The sequence below is a fragment of the Taudactylus pleione genome, unplaced genomic scaffold (genome assembly GCF_031769625.1).
Source record: "Taudactylus pleione unplaced genomic scaffold, aTauple2 ptg000230l, whole genome shotgun sequence".
Taxonomy (NCBI): Eukaryota; Metazoa; Chordata; class Amphibia; order Anura; family Myobatrachidae; genus Taudactylus; species Taudactylus pleione.
The window spans coordinates 9,500,818-9,522,565 of record NW_028284632.1 but is presented as its reverse complement, the minus strand read 5'-3'; the positions used below and the strand labels follow the sequence as shown (position 1 = coordinate 9,522,565).

Genomic DNA, 21,748 nt, shown 5'->3' with positions numbered 1-21,748 from the left:
GTGACATTGAAGGTGGAATGACTGGGGTAGGGTTGAGAATATAAAAGAAATGGCACATCATAAGCAGGGGTGTATTTATAACGGGTGCAAGGTGTGCAGTGCACACAAGCCCCTGGGTACAGGAGGGCCCACACCATACTTGCCGACTATCTGACTGCTCCTTCCGGGAGGGAGCAGCCAGATCGTCAGAACAGGGGGCGTGGCCGGGCGGGCTGAAGGTAGTTTCCGGGTGTGACAGGGGGCGGGGCCACGCGATCGCGTCATTTTGGCCCCGCCCCCGCTACACAATGCCGAAATACAGGCATTGTGAAGCAGGGGACGGGGCCAAAATGACGCGTTGAAGGGGGTTTATCAGGTACTGACGGGGGGGAGACAGGGGATCGGCGGCATGCGGGAGGCTTGCCTGCCTTTCCGGGAGGGCGGGAGCTGCACCCGTCTATCGGGAGACTCCCGCCCGAATCGGGAGGGTAGGCAACCCTGGCCCACACACCGCACACCTTGCACCCAATTACATATACCAACCTCTCCATCGGCCCGCTGACAGCGCTGCAGAAATCACGGGAAAAATGGCCACCTCGGGACATTTCCCCGATGACTCATGCATGCGCAGTAGAGATGTCCCGGTAACGCGGCACGGGCGGCATGTTCCCGGAGACCTGCGCATGCGCAGTAGACTCTGGCACAATGCCAGGGTCTACTGCGCCCCCGAGGAGGAGGGGCCAGATCGGAGCCTGCACACGGGCCCCCTTTTCTCTTAAAGCGCCTCCGATCATAAGGTAATCTATAATACATTGCGATTGTATTATCAGTGGATATTTATAATCAGTCCAGGATGTACTAATAGGCAGGATAGCCCCCAAAGTAAATAGTGCCTGACAAGAAACTAGGGGTGCGCGAGCAGGGCTCTGTGGGTGGCACCGTCACTGCCCTACGGCACCTATTACTACTTTTAATAACCATCATGGACAAGTAGAAGATATTATAAGAAAACATTGGTATGTACTGAAACAGGAGCCAATTGTGAAGACGATTGTACTGTACCTGAACATCTGAAATTAATTTATAAGTAGGCCACCAACATAAAGACGACGTTGGCTAAAAGCGCTATTCCCACCAAAAGAACGGCTAGAATAAAAACCAAAGGGTTCTGTAGATGTGGATTGTGTTTAATGTGCAAAAAACCCCACTTAAACAGGAAGGTAAAATAGAAGCTTAAAAAAAGGTTTTGAAAAACACTCAGGCTCTAATCATTATAAAGAATGCCATCAGAGCTCTGTGTCAGGATAAGAAGAGTGTTAGGTATAAAGCAAAAAAAGAGCCACTGGAGACAAAGAGGCGTTGATCATATTTTAGCTAAAAATAAATTAAATCCATTTATGAATTAAAAACCCTGATGCCGACCGGTCTTAACAGTGATTTTTAAATGAAATGGTTTATATGATGGGGTAGTTTTTATGAGGGATTCTTTTTTTTTATTATCATTGCCTATTCCTTTTTATTGTTTTATTGTTATTTATCGTTTTTAGATAATGAAAAATATAGTTTTATGTAAATGATGGGCATAAGATAGGAGGAGCCCGGAGAAGTCTGGTCCGACACGCGTCACTATGCAGAAAGGCGTTACGATGCTCAAGGGCTGCCCGCCCAGCCCATAACTCAGGTGACCGGGTAAGGAGGAATGGTATGGAGTATGAAGAATACCCATAATCCTTAGCGTGCGATCCACATTGGACACTGTAACCAAAAGTGGAGAAAACGTTTTGGATTCCCCGGCCACGCAGACCTACCTTGGAATATCTTGTTTGGAGAGACTACTATACCAGTGGATGTGACTTTAGGTGCTATACACGGGATAATTACTTGTCGTCATTTATGTTTGCTGGTGTACGTATATACACCTCCATATTTGCTACGCTGCTTGTATCCCTGGATTGGTGGATATATTTTTTAATGAATTTAAATAAAAAGCTGAACTTCACTATATTTGATCTTTCTCTCCCTATGTGCCTTTGGTCCATATTTATTGGATGTCTTTGTTGGGAATAAGAGAAGATGTACACAGCTTTCTTAACATATGAGATTATCAAATAACAAGAAGATGGAAGTGATCAAGAAGGAAGCGCTGGAATTTTGTTTGTGTGATTTACAGTATACCGACTTCTGGGCTAGCAGGGTGCCGCAGCCAGTATTGCAGCTGCAATGCCACATGGAGCTTCCTTAGGACTCTACAGGCATGCACCCTGCAGTGCTGTACTTCCCGGCGCTAGTGACTCGCGCCATCGGCATGACGTAATGACATTATGCGATCAGGGGGCGGCACCGGGTGTATTGCCATCATAGGCAAACGCATGGGGGGTTTCCGTCTGCCTAGAAACCCCCCTCCCCAGCACACACCTTGACCACAATAGAAATAGTAAAATAATAGAAGGTTTCTAGTGCTGCATGTTCTTCTCAGTATCACAAATGAAATGATTAGCACCACCTGTGGATCTTTTAAAATGTGTCAGCCAGTAATAAATACACCTCTGCACCAACTAGGAGATGTGGAAAACATGCACTGTTCGGGGTGCACTGCTATAGACCATCAATAGGGTTAATTATAAAATACTGTATAATAATACACTATCCAGTACATAAGGAGACCAATATGTACATATATGTCCAGGGCAGTGCTAGGTTCTTCTGCTGCTCCCCCAGACTCCCGGACTTGTTCCAATGCTCTGGAATGATGCCCACATCTGACATAAAAACATTTATCTCAGACAGGATGGCCCTACTGCTGCATCTAATGGCTTATTGTGATCACTGGTCCTGTATATGCTGGAATTATGCAACACAATATGTTAAAGCTGGATAAGTGCTAATTAGGCCCTCTTCATTTACTGGCCACACTCGCTCTAAAATCAAGCATTTGGAAACCCCCCTCTAGAAATCCTGCGTTTGCCACTGGCCATACTGTTACGGCATTGGTGCCTGAGGCTTAATTTGTAATTCTGCACCTTCAACCCCACTGGTGGGATGTATATGAATCTTGCAAGACAGATAAAGTGGAGTAGTGGCCCCTAGCAACCAATCAGCTCCGAGCTATCATTTATCTAGCACAGTCTGTGACAGCTCCGGAAAATGAATATGAATGCTCCGAAAGAGCAGGTAAGTATGGCTTGAACAGTGAAGCTCCCTGAGGACCAGATGTGAGATATATTGCCACAGAGAATTGTATACAGCACCCAGGCCAGGAGGAAAAAAGAAAAAAAAAAAACCTGTAAAAGATTGTCCACAAGTGTGCTGTAACCCATAGCAACTAATTAGTTAATAATTTTCCTACCAGCTATCAAAATGAGGGTGAAATCGACCATGGGTTACAGCAGATTTATTCACATTTGCCCACGGGGTTTGTGTAATAGGTTGCGAGATGCAGACTCTGTTGAGATTTTACGGTGAGCCTTCCCGCATGTGTAAAGCAAAATTTGTTTAAACAGCAAAACCAACCTGGATTTATTAGCTACAGTATATAAGATTTAAGGTGTTTGTTTTTTTCCTGTCTCTTTTTAACGTTAATGTAATCACAGCACTAATTACTCGCTTAATCATTTTACGTAACTGATGTTTCTATTTACACCAGAAATAAAAACATAATGCAGATCGCCCTCTTAAGGCCCAAACTGGTGTTACAATGATGGTGTTGTTATAAAAGAGGATGACTTATAATGAAACTAATATACTAATATACAGTAGTTTAATCTTATGAGGGCTGCATACAGTAGGCGTGCACAGAGGGATTTCTGGGTGTGTCTAGGCCCATCCAAATGCACCCTTCTCCTTTTTTTTTTAACTGCAGAGCATAGAGCTCTGTAATTATTTTTTATTGTTATTATTATTATTATTATTATTATTATTATTATTATCATCATCATCATTATTATGTCCCGTATATAGCTATAGAACATACAGAATTACATAGGTACAAGGGCCCTCATTCAGAGCCGTACGCTCTGAGCAGAGCGCACGCTCTGCATGAGGGCCGGGCTCCTTTTTCATGGAGCGTCCTCCTGGACGCTCGTATAGCTGTGGGTCACCACCCACAGGCTATACGAGCGTGCATTTTGATGGCCGCGATGGTCGTGACCATCGCGACCATCGAAATTGCGAGCCGGAGCCTGCGGTTGAGGTTTTCAACCGCAAGCTCCGGAGTGATTTTGGCTCTATCAGAGCCAAAATCACTCCCACTGACATCACTAGTGATGTCAGTGGGCCGGCTTCTGACGGGAGGCGTTCCCGTGGGAACGCCCCCGTCAGGGAGGCACGCCCCCGGCACGCCCACCAAAGGGGGCGTGCTGTCAATCAACATTGACAGCACGCCCCCTTTGATCGGACACAACGAGCGAAGGAAAGTCCTTCGCTCGTCGTGTCTGGCGCATGCGCACGACGGAGCTCCCTCCGTCGTGCGCATGCTCAGTGCAGACCATCGACCCACTTGCGAGCGTACAGCCGCTCGCGAGTGGGTCTGAATCAGGCCCAAGGTCACTCCTGCTCTGCTCTAAAAGGCAGAGCAGAGCCAGGCCCCTGTGATCAGTTGTGTGGTCTAAACACCTTACCTGCATCCAGGGTGATCGGTGCTCCGGGCATATCCTCTGGGGCTCCAGTCAGCTTGTCTTCCAGCTCCTGCACTGTGACTCTGATCTGCTGCTACATAGAACAGCTGACCGTGGTCACAGTGCAGTATGGGAGACCAGCTGACCGGAGCCCCAGAAGACATCACCGGAGCACCGATCACTAGAGATAAGTGTAATTTGAGCAGGGGGGGGGGTCACGGGGGGGTGGTTGTGGTTAAGGGAGGTTGCGGTATCCGATGGAGGACCGAAAAATACAGGGAGAAGTTTGCGGACGGGTTTCGCAGGGACAGAGCTTTATCACATGTGCTCCAGCATGTTGTTCCCAACGTAATTCTGGAGCACAAATTTACAGTGATGTCAGCAGTCACAGACCTCTAATCACAGCCAGAGGACTGGAGGAGATCACATGTGCAGAACGGATTTCCTTTGAACCCAGCAGGGGATGGAGGAGTGGCACAGGATATGACAGTGTCAGGGAAAACCCATCTGAGTGAGGTCGCATCCCATGCCACTGTGCCAGCTAGACATTTAAAGAAAGGGGTGTTCTAAAATATTAGAAGGTTGAACTTCAGATTTTCTGTCCCTCCACACGGGATACAGTCAATATCCCGGGACACAATGGATGCCGGTGCTTAGAATACCGGCACCGGTAACTCAACACCTGTCAGGATCCCGGCGCCGGCATCCTGAAGGTGAGTAGTGGGCTTAAGGGGAGGGTTAGGCACTAGGAGGGAAGGGTTAGGGTTAGGCACTAGGCAGGGAGGGTTAGAGTTAGGCACTAGGAGGGAAGGTTAGGTTCAGGGTGGGAGGAAGGAGGGGTAGGGGTAGGAGAAGGGTTAGGATACCTACCGACAGGTGTTGGTATCCTAACCCTTTTGGGATGCCAGTGTCGGGATTTTGACCTCCGGGATCCTGGGCGCCAGCCCCAACCCCTCCACAACCTAGGGGAGCTTCAGGTTTGCTGAAGCGCTAGGTTCTCCCTCAAGAAAGATGATGTACACTTTCCTGTGTGCTGGGCCGTCCAGACGCACCGGTGTAAAACAAGGTGTTCTGCAGTGTGTATTGAATGTGCTTTGTAAATGAGATACACTAAAAGCTTAGAACACTGTGACAACATTAAAATATGGCAACAAGAGGTCCACAGTTAGGTACACAAACACCTACTCACAGGGCTGGAATGTTAAGAGGTAGTCTGCATTCCCAAAATTCTAATGCCTAGGCCAGTGTTGGCTAACCTTGACACTCCAGCTGTTATGGAACTACATAACCCAGCATGCACTGCTACAGTTTTGCTATTAGGGCATGCTAAAACTGTGGCAGGGCATGCTGGGATATATAGTTCCACAACAGCTGGAGTGTCAAGGTTAGCCAACACTGGCCTAGGCAGATTTGTTGACCTTGAAAACTAAAGCTGGGTACACACTACACAATGCGTGACCCAGCCGTGTCATGTGATGTAATGATACATTGTGTATGCCGTACACACTGCACGATCCGGTGTACGATGCATGTAACAGCACCTGGTCGTTCACTACATCATCCCATCTGCTGAGCGTGTGTTTGCGCTAGCTATGGTATAGTATAGCGCTTAGTATGGAAGATGTGGATGTAACTCCAACGCGTTTCTGCCCAGCGCGGTCCTTCCTCAGGGAGTATGAGACCACATATATATACCACAGCTAGTGCAAACACCCATACCCACAGCGGGCCGTGCTACCCACCGGTCTGAGCCGATATCAACACAGAGCACCACCTATACCAACATCCAGCAGGAATCCACCCGCAAAACCCTAGGATTGGGTAATCGTGCCTCATCACACCGTGCCAGCAACGTACCTGGATGTAACAGACAAGAAGGATCGATACACCACTGTCAGGCTACATTTGAACTGCCGGAAGAAGCATATCCTGAAGGTCCCCATTGTGCGAGATCGACGTCACCTGGTTAACCACACCAGGCTGCCCGTGCCCACGTCTCTCTGCTACACATCCACAAGTATCCAGGCACCAACCACGCATAAACAGGATGACCAGACAGGTAAGCGGGACGCCGCCCCTAACTCTGAAAGGTCCACAAAAGTAGGTGGAAATTAGACTCTGCTTAACCATGTATTATACTCTCTGAATACCAGAATAGACTATCTCAGGTACTGATAATACCCACTACCACCTTTGACTTTACGGCAAACACTTGCTGCACTAATATTGTTACTGGACATTGCCATGTTGACTTATTTTGTTTTGATTTATTTTGCTGCATGTTAAAGATTGCCCCACTTGTGTCATTTTGCACATTACAATATTTGTTCGTAATAAATGATTGCTACATTTCTCTGTAAAAGCACCAATATATTTGTCACTGAATTGATGCTGGTGAACTACAGGCCCCAGCATCTCACTTTGCCACTCTGCCATCAGCATCTCTCTCAGTGGCAGTAAGCTCCAGATTAAACACTAGGAACTCTGGACTGGACCGCTGTGGCGTCTCTCTCAAACTCATAGCTCTCTCATGAACACACTGCTGTGGGGTGTCTCTGTCGTACAAGGTCACTGACTCTCTCAGCATCTGACAAACATTCACGTGCACACTCTGATCTGTGTCACTTCTAAAATAGCATCCCCACGTCCAATGAAGTATCATGAACCCACACTTGTGGCTTCTCTCAGCAGTCTCACACACGACTGCACATGCGTTTTCCGTGCTTTAACTGCCCTCAGCCACTGCCTGAGGCTGGTTAGTCACTCCGCTGTTGGTTGTGGTAGATGTATCTCAGCGGCCACACTTAGGGGTCTATTTACTAACAGGAGTTAGGGGGGAAAAGAGCTCAGAGGCATTGAAAATCCAAGTACATAACACTTCTCGATATGTACTAATGGATTTTCTGTTCTGCTCTGCTGTTAGCGCTATTTCTGAGAGTTCTTATCGCGCTGCCATAAGCTCCTATGGCAGCGATAAGTGCCTCAGATGTTATCAATATATAATGTCTGTTATTGCAATAAAGTTGGGTTTGATTAAAAAAAAAAAATTAGTGCTGCTTTTTTTTTTGCTTACCTCTCAGACGCCAGAGATCATGCATGCAAATAACTATGCAGCTGATGATAAGGAGGGGGGCAGAAACCGCTGAAGGGTTCACCCTTACTGCAAGCAGGTTTTTTAGTACATACTGCGAAGCAGGAGCGGCAATAACTCCACGTTAAGTGGATTGTTAGTAAATAGACCCCTTGGTCTCTACACTGGTGTTCACCCAATTGCCTTTACGCGTTTATCTTTCAGGGAAAGTTTCTTCAGAAGGATGAAGAAACTTTCCCTGAAAGAGAAGCGCGTTAAGGCAATTGGGTGAACACCAGTGTAGAGACTCAGGGGCTTATTCATCACCGAAGGCCGTATGGCCTCCGATGATGAAGTTTTAAACTCGTTACGAGGGATAGTTAAATATCCAACTCGCAGTGGGGTAAGAGTGACACCGGAGTCATTCATCATTGCTCTGGTGAGGGGACAACAGCTCCGAAAAGCAGTTGTCCCTGTGGAAAGTATCGCAGCTACTTCTGTAGCTGCGTTACTTACCTGCTCCCCGTCGTCCCGGCAACGCATGTGCAAAGCCGCCGGGGAAGGAGTGAGGAGGCAGCAGAGGGATCCGCTCAGATCCCTCTTTGCATCCCTGGAACTCCTTCCCATAGGAAGGAGCGGGAATTCGAGAAGAAGCGCCGTCTGAAGTTTCTCGGAAGCAAACTCCAAAAACTTTCAGTTTTAGGAGTTTGCTGTGATTTATTGAACAAGCATTAAATATTACTATTAGAAACCGTGAGTTGCATTATTTTTATTGAATTCTGGCAATACAGGCGTCCCATACTATATTCAATGGGCTTTGCATGTAGTGTTTTGACAGTGAAATGACTATAGTGGGACAGAAGAACCATGCTCCTTATTGCTCTAATGCTATGGCTCTAGCTCATACTCATGTAAGAAAGCTGCAGTTTGCTGGTCAGAGCGTTGTATTGATGTTTGACACTCCCCATAAAGGCATTTCTAGCATCACTAACTTAGTTCAAGTCAGGATTTTGCAATACATAATAAGTGAAGACAGGAGCGTATTAGCACAGTGGCAAAGGGAGTCAGGCAGGCATGATCTTGCCTTGATCCAACATACAAGTACGGTTGTAAGAACCCTAACCAAGAGCTAAATCTGGGCCTGATTCAGAAACAGACAGTATTGAAATCGCAACTGAACTCGCTCACGGATCGCAGTTGCTAAATATGCTAATGCCTTCCAAAGCACAGCCCAGCATAAGGACGCCCACTGCTGCCTTCTCATATCTGTCCGACGACGCTCAGCAGCGTAAACATCGGTACCATCAACGCACATCGGGCAGGCATGCGGCATGTAAGTCAAATCTGACCAGCCGCAAACACTGCAGCTCTCCTGACATGCTGTGTGCTCTCATGCTGCAAAGGAGATCACAATGGCTAATTTATGCACCCCCATGAAACAGCGTTCAGACGGTCTCAACACGTCTGCGTTTTTCTAACCACCCCCCCCGTTATCTCCGACCAAACACTTTGCAAGTGGTTCATCTGTATGAATAAATCGCATTGCAATCATTGCACGTGCGCAGTGCTATGTCCGCACATGCACAATAGCAAACAATCGCTTGTTCTGTGAAAATATCGGCATTGCGTCCATCTCTGCTACAGGCCCTCTGGGTCCGTCGTGCGCATGCACAAGACCCGAATAACGACGGCCAAGCTGTCGTTATGTGTCTTGCACCAAAGGGGGCGTGCTGTCGATGGTGTCGTGCTGTCGATGGTGCCCTTTGGTGGGCGTGCCGGGGGCGTGGCTGCCCAGACGGAGGCGTTCCCATGGGAACGCCTACCGTCTGGGGCCGGCCCCACTGATAGAGCCAAAAGCAATCCAGGGCTTGCGGCAGCGAGACCCTACCGCAAGGGTCTCGTCGCAAGCCCGATGGTCGCGATGGTCTTAACCATCACAACCATAATTTTGACCGCTCGCTATAGCTGTGGGTGGTCACCCACAGCTATGCGAGCGGCCAGGAGGATGCTCCAAAAAGGAGCAGGGACGGCCCTGATTCAGAGCGAGCGCTCTGTCAGAGCGTCCGGCTCTGAATCAGGGCCTCTGTTCCTACATTTGGGAGCCTGCAGCTCTCTCCTCACACAGGGCCTCATTCCGAGGTGCATGCTACTGCATCTGCGACTGTGTCAGTGCGAATGCATCTTTATTCTAATGCCACAGAGGACGGTATTCGTATAGAGACACCCACCAGCTGTGGTGCTAATCTGCTGCTGTACGTATTAAGACGTACCATCGGACACATCGGTCGCACCATCGAAGATTGCACCAGCTCCATGGAGGGGCAGATTGTCCGTCAGAACATGGCCGCCTGTGTCAGTGCAATTGTGTCTCATAAGTAGAAGCAGTCGCTGACCGCAATACGCCAGCGACATGTCCGCATCTGACTAGGCGTTTTGTTGCATAGAAAACTGGAATTGATGCTGAGTTAGACGCAATGTGGACATGCGGATGGATGTTGCAGATATCTCCATACTGCCCTTGCTCTATAGTAAGAACTCACCGACTGCTCATGCACCAGACCAGGCATGCTCACACGGATGAAGACAGCATTGACACGGGCACTTATCGGAAGTAGCTAGGCTGCGACCATGTGGACGCACGGATGTGATCCATCTTGTTGGAGTGTCGTGGGAGTGTTGTGAGTGTGTAGGCCGACTTCCTTGCTCAATCATGGCGTGCGGATGGAGATGCAACGCTTGTTTCAGACTGATAGTTTGCAGACAGCATAAGGTAGGTGCATGTCCAGATCCTAATGATGACGGTTGCAAACATAAAAATAGTAGGCGTGATGGCTTTCCACATGCAGTCACACGGATCTTTGGCATACATGTGTGGAGTCTTGTATTAGCATAAGGAAGGAAGCAGACTAACATGACCATACGATAAAGCAGCAATGCAGCACGGCTCCCCAGTGACATCACACGAGGGGGAGAGGCCACCGGCAAGAGAAAGTGTAGAGCTGGCCAGCGACTCTACACACTGCAGGGTGTACTCCTGGAATAATGCTACTGGCCGCAGGGCGGGGTCGCCAAGAGGGGAGGGGGGGGGGCAGAGGTGGGTACACACTACCCAGGCATCAGTTTTTTGGAGGAGCCTGGTGAGGGCCGGGGTCAGCCGCTGAGCGTAATATTGCCCCCCTGTGCTTTTATTGCTATGCATTTTGCTTTATTTGATGTAATATAAAGCCTTTGTTTTCTGTGTTATCATTAGAATGGTGGCACATTGTGGCAAAACATATGAGAAAAAAAAAATATTATGCTTGTTTGGAATTCTCCAGCAATTTTCTTTTTAGAAAGTGCCAATATGTTTTATGTAGGAATCATGACTATTATTATTATTATTATTATTATTATTATTATTATTATTATTATTACGGGTTGAGTCTCCCATATCCAAATATTCCGAAATACAGAATTTTTTTTAGCATGACTGTGATAGTGAAACTTTTGCTTTTTGATGGTTCAATGAACACAAACTTTGTTTAAGGCACAAAATGATTAAAAATATTGTAAAGAATTACCTGCAGGCTATGTGTATAAGGTGTATATAAAACATAAATCCTTTCGGTGTTTAGATTTGGGTCCCATTCCCAGAATATGTCATTATGGTATGTAAATATTTTTAAATATGTACTTTTTCGATGCAGTGACACTTTACGGTGTAAACATCAAATAAAGATAAACATCAGGACAGAAAAAGGCAGAGGTAGAACTCAGAAACGCCAAAACATGGTTAATAAATAAATCATCTCGCGCTGAACACTGAACATTAATAGAGAGTTGGAGATCAAACACGAACATTTAAAAATTAGCTTCGGAGGATATGTAAAATGATTCCTAAAATAGCACAAATGAAGAGCAATGGGCAAAGCAGATAATTAGAAATTGAATTAAAAAAGGGGGCAGGGATGAGAGACGGGGATGAGAGACGTGTTGCTTGCAGTGCCCAGTACTGGGGAGAGAAGCAGATTGGTATGAGAGGGTGGAGGTCCTATGGGTGTGAGAGGCAGCTGTTACATGCATCTGGGCTGTGTTTGTACATGATTTAGGTGGGAGTGGAGGGGCACTACATGCAAAGTCCTGTGTCTGTTTGTCTGAGGGGGTGGCATTACATCCTACACATAAATGCTTTCTCTTTGTAATTTGACTCTAGGAATGAGTTTCAGCAAACCCAGGTAATCAGTAACCAGACTGGATCATCCGATGAGACAAGAAGTGGTGTGATTCTGCTCCTCCCCATCCAAATCTGGGCTGCGGACTGAAAACTTTGTAAGTTCTGCTGCCTTTTTGTAAATTTTCAGGGCTGTCTGTGCACTGGTGTAATGCTCGGTGGCTTGTATTAATATCCTGTGCTCATCTCCAAATTTGTCCAGGGTAACACAATGATCCTAGCTGCTCCCTTATTCATTTGGACTTGTTGCCTGTTGCTTGGACCGCTCCAGGTTGTGGCAGAAGAGGGTGACTATGGGGAAGAAATAGTCCTCACTTTTGCAAAAGAAGAAGATGCCCAAACTGAGACTGAGAAGCAAATATCGCCAGGTGTTTTCCACTGGAGCAATAAGGTAAGGTATAGTATACATTTAATAATCACATCAGCAGAAGTACCCTGTTTAAGCGACATTATAGACAGATATAAGGATACTTTTAAATTATTGAACAGTAATGGGAAGACTTTCCATCTTTATCTATTGCATGTTTACATTTTATATTATACTGGAAGCAGTGACACAAGCGAACGGGAAACAGCAGGAAGAGAGTTCCTTTGAGGCCTGCAGATAAAATCTGTCAAAGGTTGTGTTTAAGTAAAGGATGATCTATTAAACGTCAATTATGTATCTGTCAATTGATAATTTAAAAAAAGGCATGTTCTGTGGATCCTTAAACAGTCTACATGCAACAAGTGAGATTGTGGCTGATCTATTTTTATTTCAACTTTCCAAACTGAGCGATAACTGCGCAGTGTGTGGTTCTGTCCCGGACTACCAAAATACAATGAGAATCTTGAAGGATGGAAAACCAGATTGCCCTATACCATCATCAAGGTCATTGACAGACCTGAAAGAAGGCTACATGAAAGTTGTTTCTGGTCCCTTGAGCTGAGTGAACAGCCACAGACGGTCCAACTGGGTCACAATGTCCACTTTGATAAAGCTGGAAGAGATAGAGGTGAAGATGTATCAAGCCCTTGAAAATATTGAAGTGGAGAATTTAAAAATTGCAACCAATCAGCTTCTAACTTTCATTTTATAGACTGTGTCAGATAAATGATAGCTGGAAGCTAATTGATTGCTATCGAAAACTTCTACACTTTGGGTTCTTTGTACTAAGCCTTGGAGAGAGATAAAGTGGATGGAGATAAAGTACTAACCAATCAGCTCCTAATTGTCACTTTACTGACTGTTTAAAAAATGACAGTTAAGAGCTGATTGGTTGGTACTTTATCTCCATCCACTTTATCTCCATCCAAGGTTCAGTAAATAGAAAAGGCATGGGCATCCAAAACAATTAAATACTGTCCCCCAATCTCCCCGATCATTCCAGACAGGATATTGGGCACGAAAAAACAACAACTATTGAATCCCCTCCCCCCCTACCTTAAGAAAGATTCTCTATCACTGCAATAAAATCTTTTATCAATAACATATTGCTGGACAAGTGAATGTAGCTAGCTGCCCAACGATACTGGTTGTCAGTGGTAAGATAACTGTTATCACTTTACCAGCCAGTACTGCTCCACCCAGTACATGTGTTACTTAATTTTGCCGTAGCACACAGATGTAGTATCCGTAATTGAGCTTTCCGTTGCACTTTCATAGAAAAAAAATTAAAAAAATAATAATAATAAATATATATATATATTTATACTGATTTAATAGGTAATCTATTGGGACCAGTCATCTGACATAGAAATAGCAGTGCTGTGTGATTATACTGATTTCATAGGTAATCTATTGGGACCAGTCATCTGACATAGAAATAGCAGTGCTGTGTGATTATACTGATTTCATAGGTAATCTATTGGGACCAGTCATCTGACATAGAAATAGCAGTTCTGTATGATTATTCTGATTTCATAGGTAATCTATTGGGACCAGTCATCTGACATAGAAATAGCAGTGCTGTATGATTATACTGATTTCATAGGTAATCTATTGGGACCAGTCATCTGACATAGAAATAGCAGTGCTGTGTGATTATACTGATTTCATAGGTAATCTATTGGGACCAGTCATCTGACATAGAAATAGCAGTGCTGTATGATTATACTGATTTCATAGGTAATCTATTGGGACCAGTCATCTGATATAGAAATAGCAGTGCTGTGTAATTATACTGATTTCATAGGTAATCTATTGGGACCAGTCATCTGACATAGAAATAGCAGTGCTGTGTAATTATACTGATTTCATAGGTAATCTATTGGGACCAGTCATCTGACATAGAAATAGCAGTGCTGTGTGATTATACTGATTTCATAGGTAATCTATTGGGACCAGTCATCTGACATAGAAATAGCAGTGCTGTATGATTATACTGATTTCATAGGTAATCTATTGGGACCAGTCATCTGACATAGAGATAGCAGTGCTGTATGATTATACTGATTTCATAGGTAATCTATTGGGACCAGTCATCTGACATAGAAATAGCAGTGCTGTATGATTATACTGATTTCATAGGTAATCTATTGGGACCAGTCATCTGACATAGAAATAGCAGTGCTGTGTAATTATACTGATTTCATAGGTAATCTATTGGGACCAGTCATCTGACATAGAAATAGCAGTGCTGTATGATTATACTGATTTCATAGGTAATCTAGGACCAGTCATCTGACATAGAAATAGCAGTGCTGTATGATTATACTGATTTCATAGGTAATCTATTGGGACCAGTCATCTGACATAGAAATAGCAGCGCTGTGTGATTATACTGATTTCATAGGTATTCTATTGGGACCAGTCATCTGACATAGAAATAGCAGTGCTGTATGATTATACTGATTTCATAGGTAATCTATTGGGACCTGTCATCTGACATAGAAATAGCAGTGCTGTATGATTATACTGATTTCATAGGTAATCTATTGGGACCTGTCATCTGACATAGAAATAGCAGTGCTGTATGATTATATTGATTTCATAGGTAATCTATTGGGACCAGTCATCTGACATAGAAATAGCAGTGCTGTATGATTATTCTGATTTCATAGGTAATCTATTGGGACCAGTCATCTGACATAGAAATAGCAGTGCTGTGTGATTATACTGATTTCATAGGTAATCTATTGGGACCTATCATCTGACATAGAAATAGCAGTGCTGTGTGATTATACTGATTTCATAGGTAATCTATTGGGACCAGTCATCTGACATAGAAATAGCAGTGCTGTGTGATTATACTGATTTCATAGGTAATCTATTGGGACCAGTCATCTGACATAGAAATAGCAGTGCTGTATGATTATACTGATTTCATAGGTAATCTATTGGGACCAATCATCTGACATAGAAATAGCAGTGCTGTATGATTATACTGATTTCATAGGTAATCTATTGGGACCAGTCATCTGACATAGAAATAGCAGTGCTGTGTGATTATACTGATTTCATAGGTATTCTATTGGGACCAGTCATCTGACATAGAAATAGCAGTGCTGTATGATTATACTGATTTCATAGGTAATCTATTGGGACCTGTCATCTGACATAGAAATAGCAGTGCTGTATGATTATACTGATTTCATAGGTAATCTATTGGGACCTGTCATCTGACATAGAAATAGCAGTGCTGTATGATTATACTGATTTCATAGGTAATCTATTGGGACCTGTCATCTGACATAGAAATAGCAGTGCTGTATGATTATATTTATTTCATAGGTAATCTATTGGGACCAGTCATCTGACATAGAAATAGCAGTGCTGTATGATTATACTGATTTCATAGGTAATCTATTGGGACCTGTCATCTGACATAGAAATAGCAGTGCTGTATGATTATACTGATTTCATAGGTAATCTATTGGGACCTGTCATCTGACATAGAAATAGCAGTGCTGTATGATTATACTGATTTCATAGGTAATCTATTGGGACCAGTCATCTGACATAGAAATAGCAGTGCTGTGTGATTATACTGATTTCATAGGTAATCTATTGGGACCAGTCATCTGACATAGAAATAGCAGTGCTGTATGATTATACTGATTTCATAGGTAATCTATTGGGACCAGTCATCTGACATAGAGATAGCAGTGCTGTATGATTATACTGATTTCATAGGTAATCTATTGGGACCAGTCATCTGACATAGAAATAGCAGTGCTGTATGATTATACTGATTTCATAGGTAATCTATTGGGACCAGTCATCTGACATAGAAATAGCAGTGCTGTGTAATTATACTGATTTCATAGGTAATCTATTGGGACCAGTCATCTGACATAGAAATAGCAGTGCTGTATGATTATACTGATTTCATAGGTAATCTAGGACCAGTCATCTGACATAGAAATAGCAGTGCTGTATGATTATACTGATTTCATAGGTAATCTATTGGGACCAGTCATCTGACATAGAAATAGCAGCGCTGTGTGATTATACTGATTTCATAGGTATTCTATTGGGACCAGTCATCTGACATAGAAATAGCAGTGCTGTATGATTATACTGATTTCATAGGTAATCTATTGGGACCTGTCATCTGACATAGAAATAGCAGTGCTGTATGATTATACTGATTTCATAGGTAATCTATTGGGACCTGTCATCTGACATAGAAATAGCAGTGCTGTATGATTATATTGATTTCATAGGTAATCTATTGGGACCAGTCATCTGACATAGAAATAGCAGTGCTGTATGATTATTCTGATTTCATAGGTAATCTATTGGGACCAGTCATCTGACATAGAAATAGCAGTGCTGTGTGATTATACTGATTTCATAGGTAATCTATTGGGACCTATCATCTGACATAGAAATAGCAGTGCTGTGTGATTATACTGATTTCATAGGTAATCTATTGGGACCAGTCATCTGACATAGAAATAGCAGTGCTGTGTGATTATACTGATTTCATAGGTAATCTATTGGGACCAGTCATCTGACATAGAAATAGCAGTGCTGTATGATTATACTGATTTCATAGGTAATCTATTGGGACCAATCATCTGACATAGAAATAGCAGTGCTGTATGATTATACTGATTTCATAGGTAATCTATTGGGACCAGTCATCTGACATAGAAATAGCAGTGCTGTGTGATTATACTGATTTCATAGGTATTCTATTGGGACCAGTCATCTGACATAGAAATAGCAGTGCTGTATGATTATACTGATTTCATAGGTAATCTATTGGGACCTGTCATCTGACATAGAAATAGCAGTGCTGTATGATTATACTGATTTCATAGGTAATCTATTGGGACCTGTCATCTGACATAGAAATAGCAGTGCTGTATGATTATACTGATTTCATAGGTAATCTATTGGGACCTGTCATCTGACATAGAAATAGCAGTGCTGTATGATTATATTTATTTCATAGGTAATCTATTGGGACCAGTCATCTGACATAGAAATAGCAGTGCTGTATGATTATACTGATTTCATAGGTAATCTATTGGGACCTGTCATCTGACATAGAAATAGCAGTGCTGTATGATTATACTGATTTCATAGGTAATCTATTGGGACCTGTCATCTGACATAGAAATAGCAGTGCTGTATGATTATACTGATTTCATAGGTAATCTATTGGGACCTGTCATCTGACATAGAAATAGCAGTGCTGTATGATTATACTGATTTCATAGGTAATCTATTGGGACCTGTCATCTGACATAGAAATAGCAGTGCTGTATGATTATTCTGATTTCATAGGTAATCTATTGGGACCAGTCATCTGACATAGAAATAGCAGTGGTGTATGATTATACTGATTTCATAGGTAATCTATTGGGACCTGTCATCTGACATAGAAATAGCAGTGCTGTATGATTATACTGATTTCATAGGTAATCTATTGGGACCTGTCATCTGACATAGAAATAGCAGTGCTGTATGATTATTCTGATTTCATAGGTAATCTATTGGGACCAGTCATCTGACATAGAAATAGCAGTGGTGTATGATTATACTGATTTCATAGGTAATCTATTGGGACCTGTCATCTGACATAGAAATAGCAGTGCTGTGTGATTATACTGATTTCATAGGTAATCTATTGGGACCAGTCATCTGACATAGAAATCGCAGTGCTGTGTGATTATACTGATTTCATAGGTAATCTATTGGGACCAGTCATCTGACATAGAAATAGCAGTGCTGTGTGATTATACTGATTTCATAGGTAATCTATTGGGACCAATCATCTGACATAGAAATAGCAGTGCTGTGTGATTATACTGATTTCATAGGTAATCTATTGGGACCAGTCATCTGACATAGAAATAGCAGTGCTGTGTGATTATACTGATTTCATAGGTATTCTATTGGGACCAGTCATCTGACATAGAAATAGCAGTGCTGTATGATTATACTGATTTCATAGGTAATCTATTGGGACCAGTCATCTGACATAGAAATAGCAGTGCTGTATGATTATACTGATTTCATAGGTAATCTATTGGGACCTGTCATCTGACATAGAAATAGCAGTGCTGTATGATTATATTGATTTCATAGGTAATCTATTGGGACCAGTCATCTGACATAGAAATAGCAGTGCTGTATGATTATACTGATTTCATAGGTAATCTATTGGGACCTGTCATCTGACATAGAAATAGCAGTGCTGTATGATTATACTGATTTCATAGGTAATCTATTGGGACCTGTCATCTGACATAGAAATAGCAGTGCTGTATGATTATACTAATTTCATAGGTATTTTGTTATTAATTATTATCTGCGAAAACCAGAGTGACTTAAGGTCTTGCAATTTAACTATTTTTTAACTCCTAGATACATGGGATGCTATTTAGTGTCTGTCTGTTTGTATTACAATTTTATGACTTGTATCTGGTGTGGGTGAGGTTATTGGAGGTTGAGGTGTAATCAGTGACTACACATATATGCTTCACTATATACTCAGTAGGTTTCAGGCTGTAGGCCTGTTATTAGGCTGCACAGGTTTTTATTTCAAAGTGGTATTATATGCACAGCATAATTTAAAGAGTTAGACAAAAGTTAAGCAGGAGGAAGACAGAAGGACAACATTTAAGAAATAACTCTTTACAACATGAAGAGGATCTTCTAAGCTTCTGGATACCCTGCAACACAGCCACCAGCTCTCATTATAACCTGAACACACCTTTTGCCAACAGCCTGCTTCAGCATTGCAAGCAACTACCAGGTGGATTGCTGCATTTTAATTTTTGAATGTATGTTTTTTGACCCTACACTGTTTATTATTCCTATACCACTGTCAATTTATCTCTACACCATTGTAGTATCTACAATTTTTAAACACCTTCTCATCTATAAGAATGCTTTATCCTTAATTTAAAGTCCTGCAACTTTAACAGCTTTAAACTCATTTTGTTTATTATATACTCTTGTAGTTGTGCCCTTACATCTACTAACACTGTTCTTCCTATTATCTGATTTTTAGACATTTTAACTGTACTATTCCTGTATCTCACTCTCATCACTACTACTGCTGTTTTCTCCCCCACCCCAATCCCTCATCTACGCAATGTCTCTCTTTTCTTCTGCTCCCCCCATCACTCAGAAGCTACATAATACTTTCCTCTACCACCAGTTCCCATTTCTTTTCTCCCTCCATAGTCTCCTCCACCTTCTCTCCTTCCCTCCTCTCCTCTATCTCCCTTCATCCCATCTAGTACTCTCCACCGCATCTCCCATGACTCATAAGCCCTGCACCCTCCCTTTTCTTCTCAACCCACACTAAACCTCCACCTTGCCCACCACCTGCTGTCACCCTTCCTCACTCAGAAGCCCACCACATACCCACACTCTCCTTATGCCCCTGCTCTAAATCAATCTCAACCCCACACTACAGCAACCCTAACAATCTCCTTCTCTCTCCTCCCAACTCTGTCCCTCTCTCCTGTCTCCTCTGGAATGCCAGTCATGTCTATAATCTACTGGTGCCTGTCCATTACGGCTTCATAATCAACTCTTTCAATCTCCTAGCCATCACCAAATCCTGGACTTACCCATCTGACACCATTTCTCCTGCAGCTATCTCCTTTGGGAGCCTCACATTCTTTCACACTCCCTGGCCTGGAGGTTGCCACAGAGTTGGTGTTGGGGTACTTCTATCATCTGGTCACTCCCACCAACTCTTACCTTCTAAACTCTCCACTTCATTATTTGCATTCAATGCTCATATCAGTTCCCTTTTCCAACTTCCTCGAGTAGCTGACTTTCCTCGTCCCCCTGGCCTTAACTCAAAATTCCATGTTAACGTTGCTTCTTGAAATGGGCTCTCAAGACCCCTTTCTTCCTCAAAGCTTCCCAGCTCTCATCCTAACCCACTACGCCATGCTCCTTCCTCACAATTCAGCCCATCTGTGTCACCCCTGTTTGTCTGCCCCCTCCCCTTTAGAATGTAAGCTCTCATGAGCAGGGCCCTCTTCCCTCATGTGCTTCTCCCTCACTTACTGCTACTTTAATTTACAACAGTACCTAACCCTAGGTTGATGATGCCATGCTGCTTATTTAAGTGATATGCAGCAAAGTATAAATCGTGTATTTGTCCTGCATTGTTTGTACTGTTAATAACTGTTTTCTTGTGTGCTCATTTGTATATGTACTTGTCTTTTGTGTGCTCATTTGTTTATGTACTTTGTAAGGCGCTGCGGTACCCTTGTGGCACAATATAAATAAAGGATAATAATATATATATATATATATATATATATATATATATATATACTGTATATATATATATATATATATATATATATATATATATATATTGTGGCAGTATCACCAGAGGTGGCACTGGTGAGCAGCAGATTCTGTGTGAGGCAGAGGAGATCTGTCCACACAGACTAGAAAGGCATTGTGGGAAGATGCCTAATTGCTGCCGAGGGAACTCAGTCCAGTCAGACAGAACTCACTGTGCTAGCAAGCCAGTGAGGGCCAGGAGGCCTGAGCCTAGACCTGTGAGACACAGGGAAGGCTATCCAACTCTGGGACTGAGCTATGGTACCTGCAAGGAAGCAGGCCAGACTGTGAGAGGCGGCAGCCAACAAGCTCAGGAAGCTATACCAGGCCAGGAGGCCAGTGTCCAGTCCTGCATGTGGCAGGAAGGACCACCAATCTCAGAGACTGTGAGAGACTTTCATGCAGAGTAGCTGCTTCTGTAGAGAGGGTTCAAGAAGTGAGCTAGTGCCCTAAGAAAGGGCTAGGCATTTATTATTTTCTGTTTGTTCCTGATTATGCTGGAAGTAAAGCATCACGTTCATTTGCATTACTGGAATGCCATGTGTGGAGTCTGATTCTGCATCACTGAGTGTCAGTCTACCAAGCTAATTACCATAAGTATCACAATATATATATATATATATATATATATATATATATATATATATAATTATATATATATATATATATATATATATATATATATATATATTGCATAGATCTTACTTCACTCCGAAGTTGATATGTTTGATAGGGGCCTCATCAGACTCCAACTGCTTTAAATGCTCACAGCCTGATGTGCATTTACTGCATAGCATGTGGTCATGCTCAAGGTGCAGGAGTTTTGGACAGCTGTACAGTTACATTGCTAGAGAGTTGGGCATTCCTTTTACGGTTACTATGGCCTGAGAACTGTGAGACCTCTGTTCATCAGCTTCAGTCGCTCAGTAGGTAACACCTCTCTATTATCACGCATTGCTGCAGCTTCTAAAAAGACAATCTCAATGGATCACTAAGGAACCTGTTCCCATTTCCTTATTGTTCCTGGGACTAGCGCATTTATATAAATGTATAAACTAGGGGTGTGCACCGGCCACTTTTCGTGTTTTGTGTTTTGGTTTTGGATCTGGATCTTTCTTCGT

General features: G+C 43.2%; 1 protein-coding gene across 2 annotated transcripts in view; it reads left to right on the top strand.

The window, feature by feature from the left end:
- Positions 1-11,894: 11,894 nt before the first annotated feature.
- The window catches only part of PCSK9 (proprotein convertase subtilisin/kexin type 9), a 59,333-nt gene continuing 49,479 nt past the window's right edge, over positions 11,895-21,748 (top strand). For both annotated transcript variants that reach the window (XM_088479365.1, XM_088479364.1), the window contains exons 1-2: positions 11,895-11,970; positions 12,075-12,263. In XM_088479365.1, the coding sequence (XP_088335491.1) occupies positions 12,084-12,263 (180 nt within the window). In that variant the 5' untranslated portion in view covers positions 11,895-11,970; positions 12,075-12,083. The remainder of the gene's footprint in view (positions 11,971-12,074; positions 12,264-21,748) is intronic.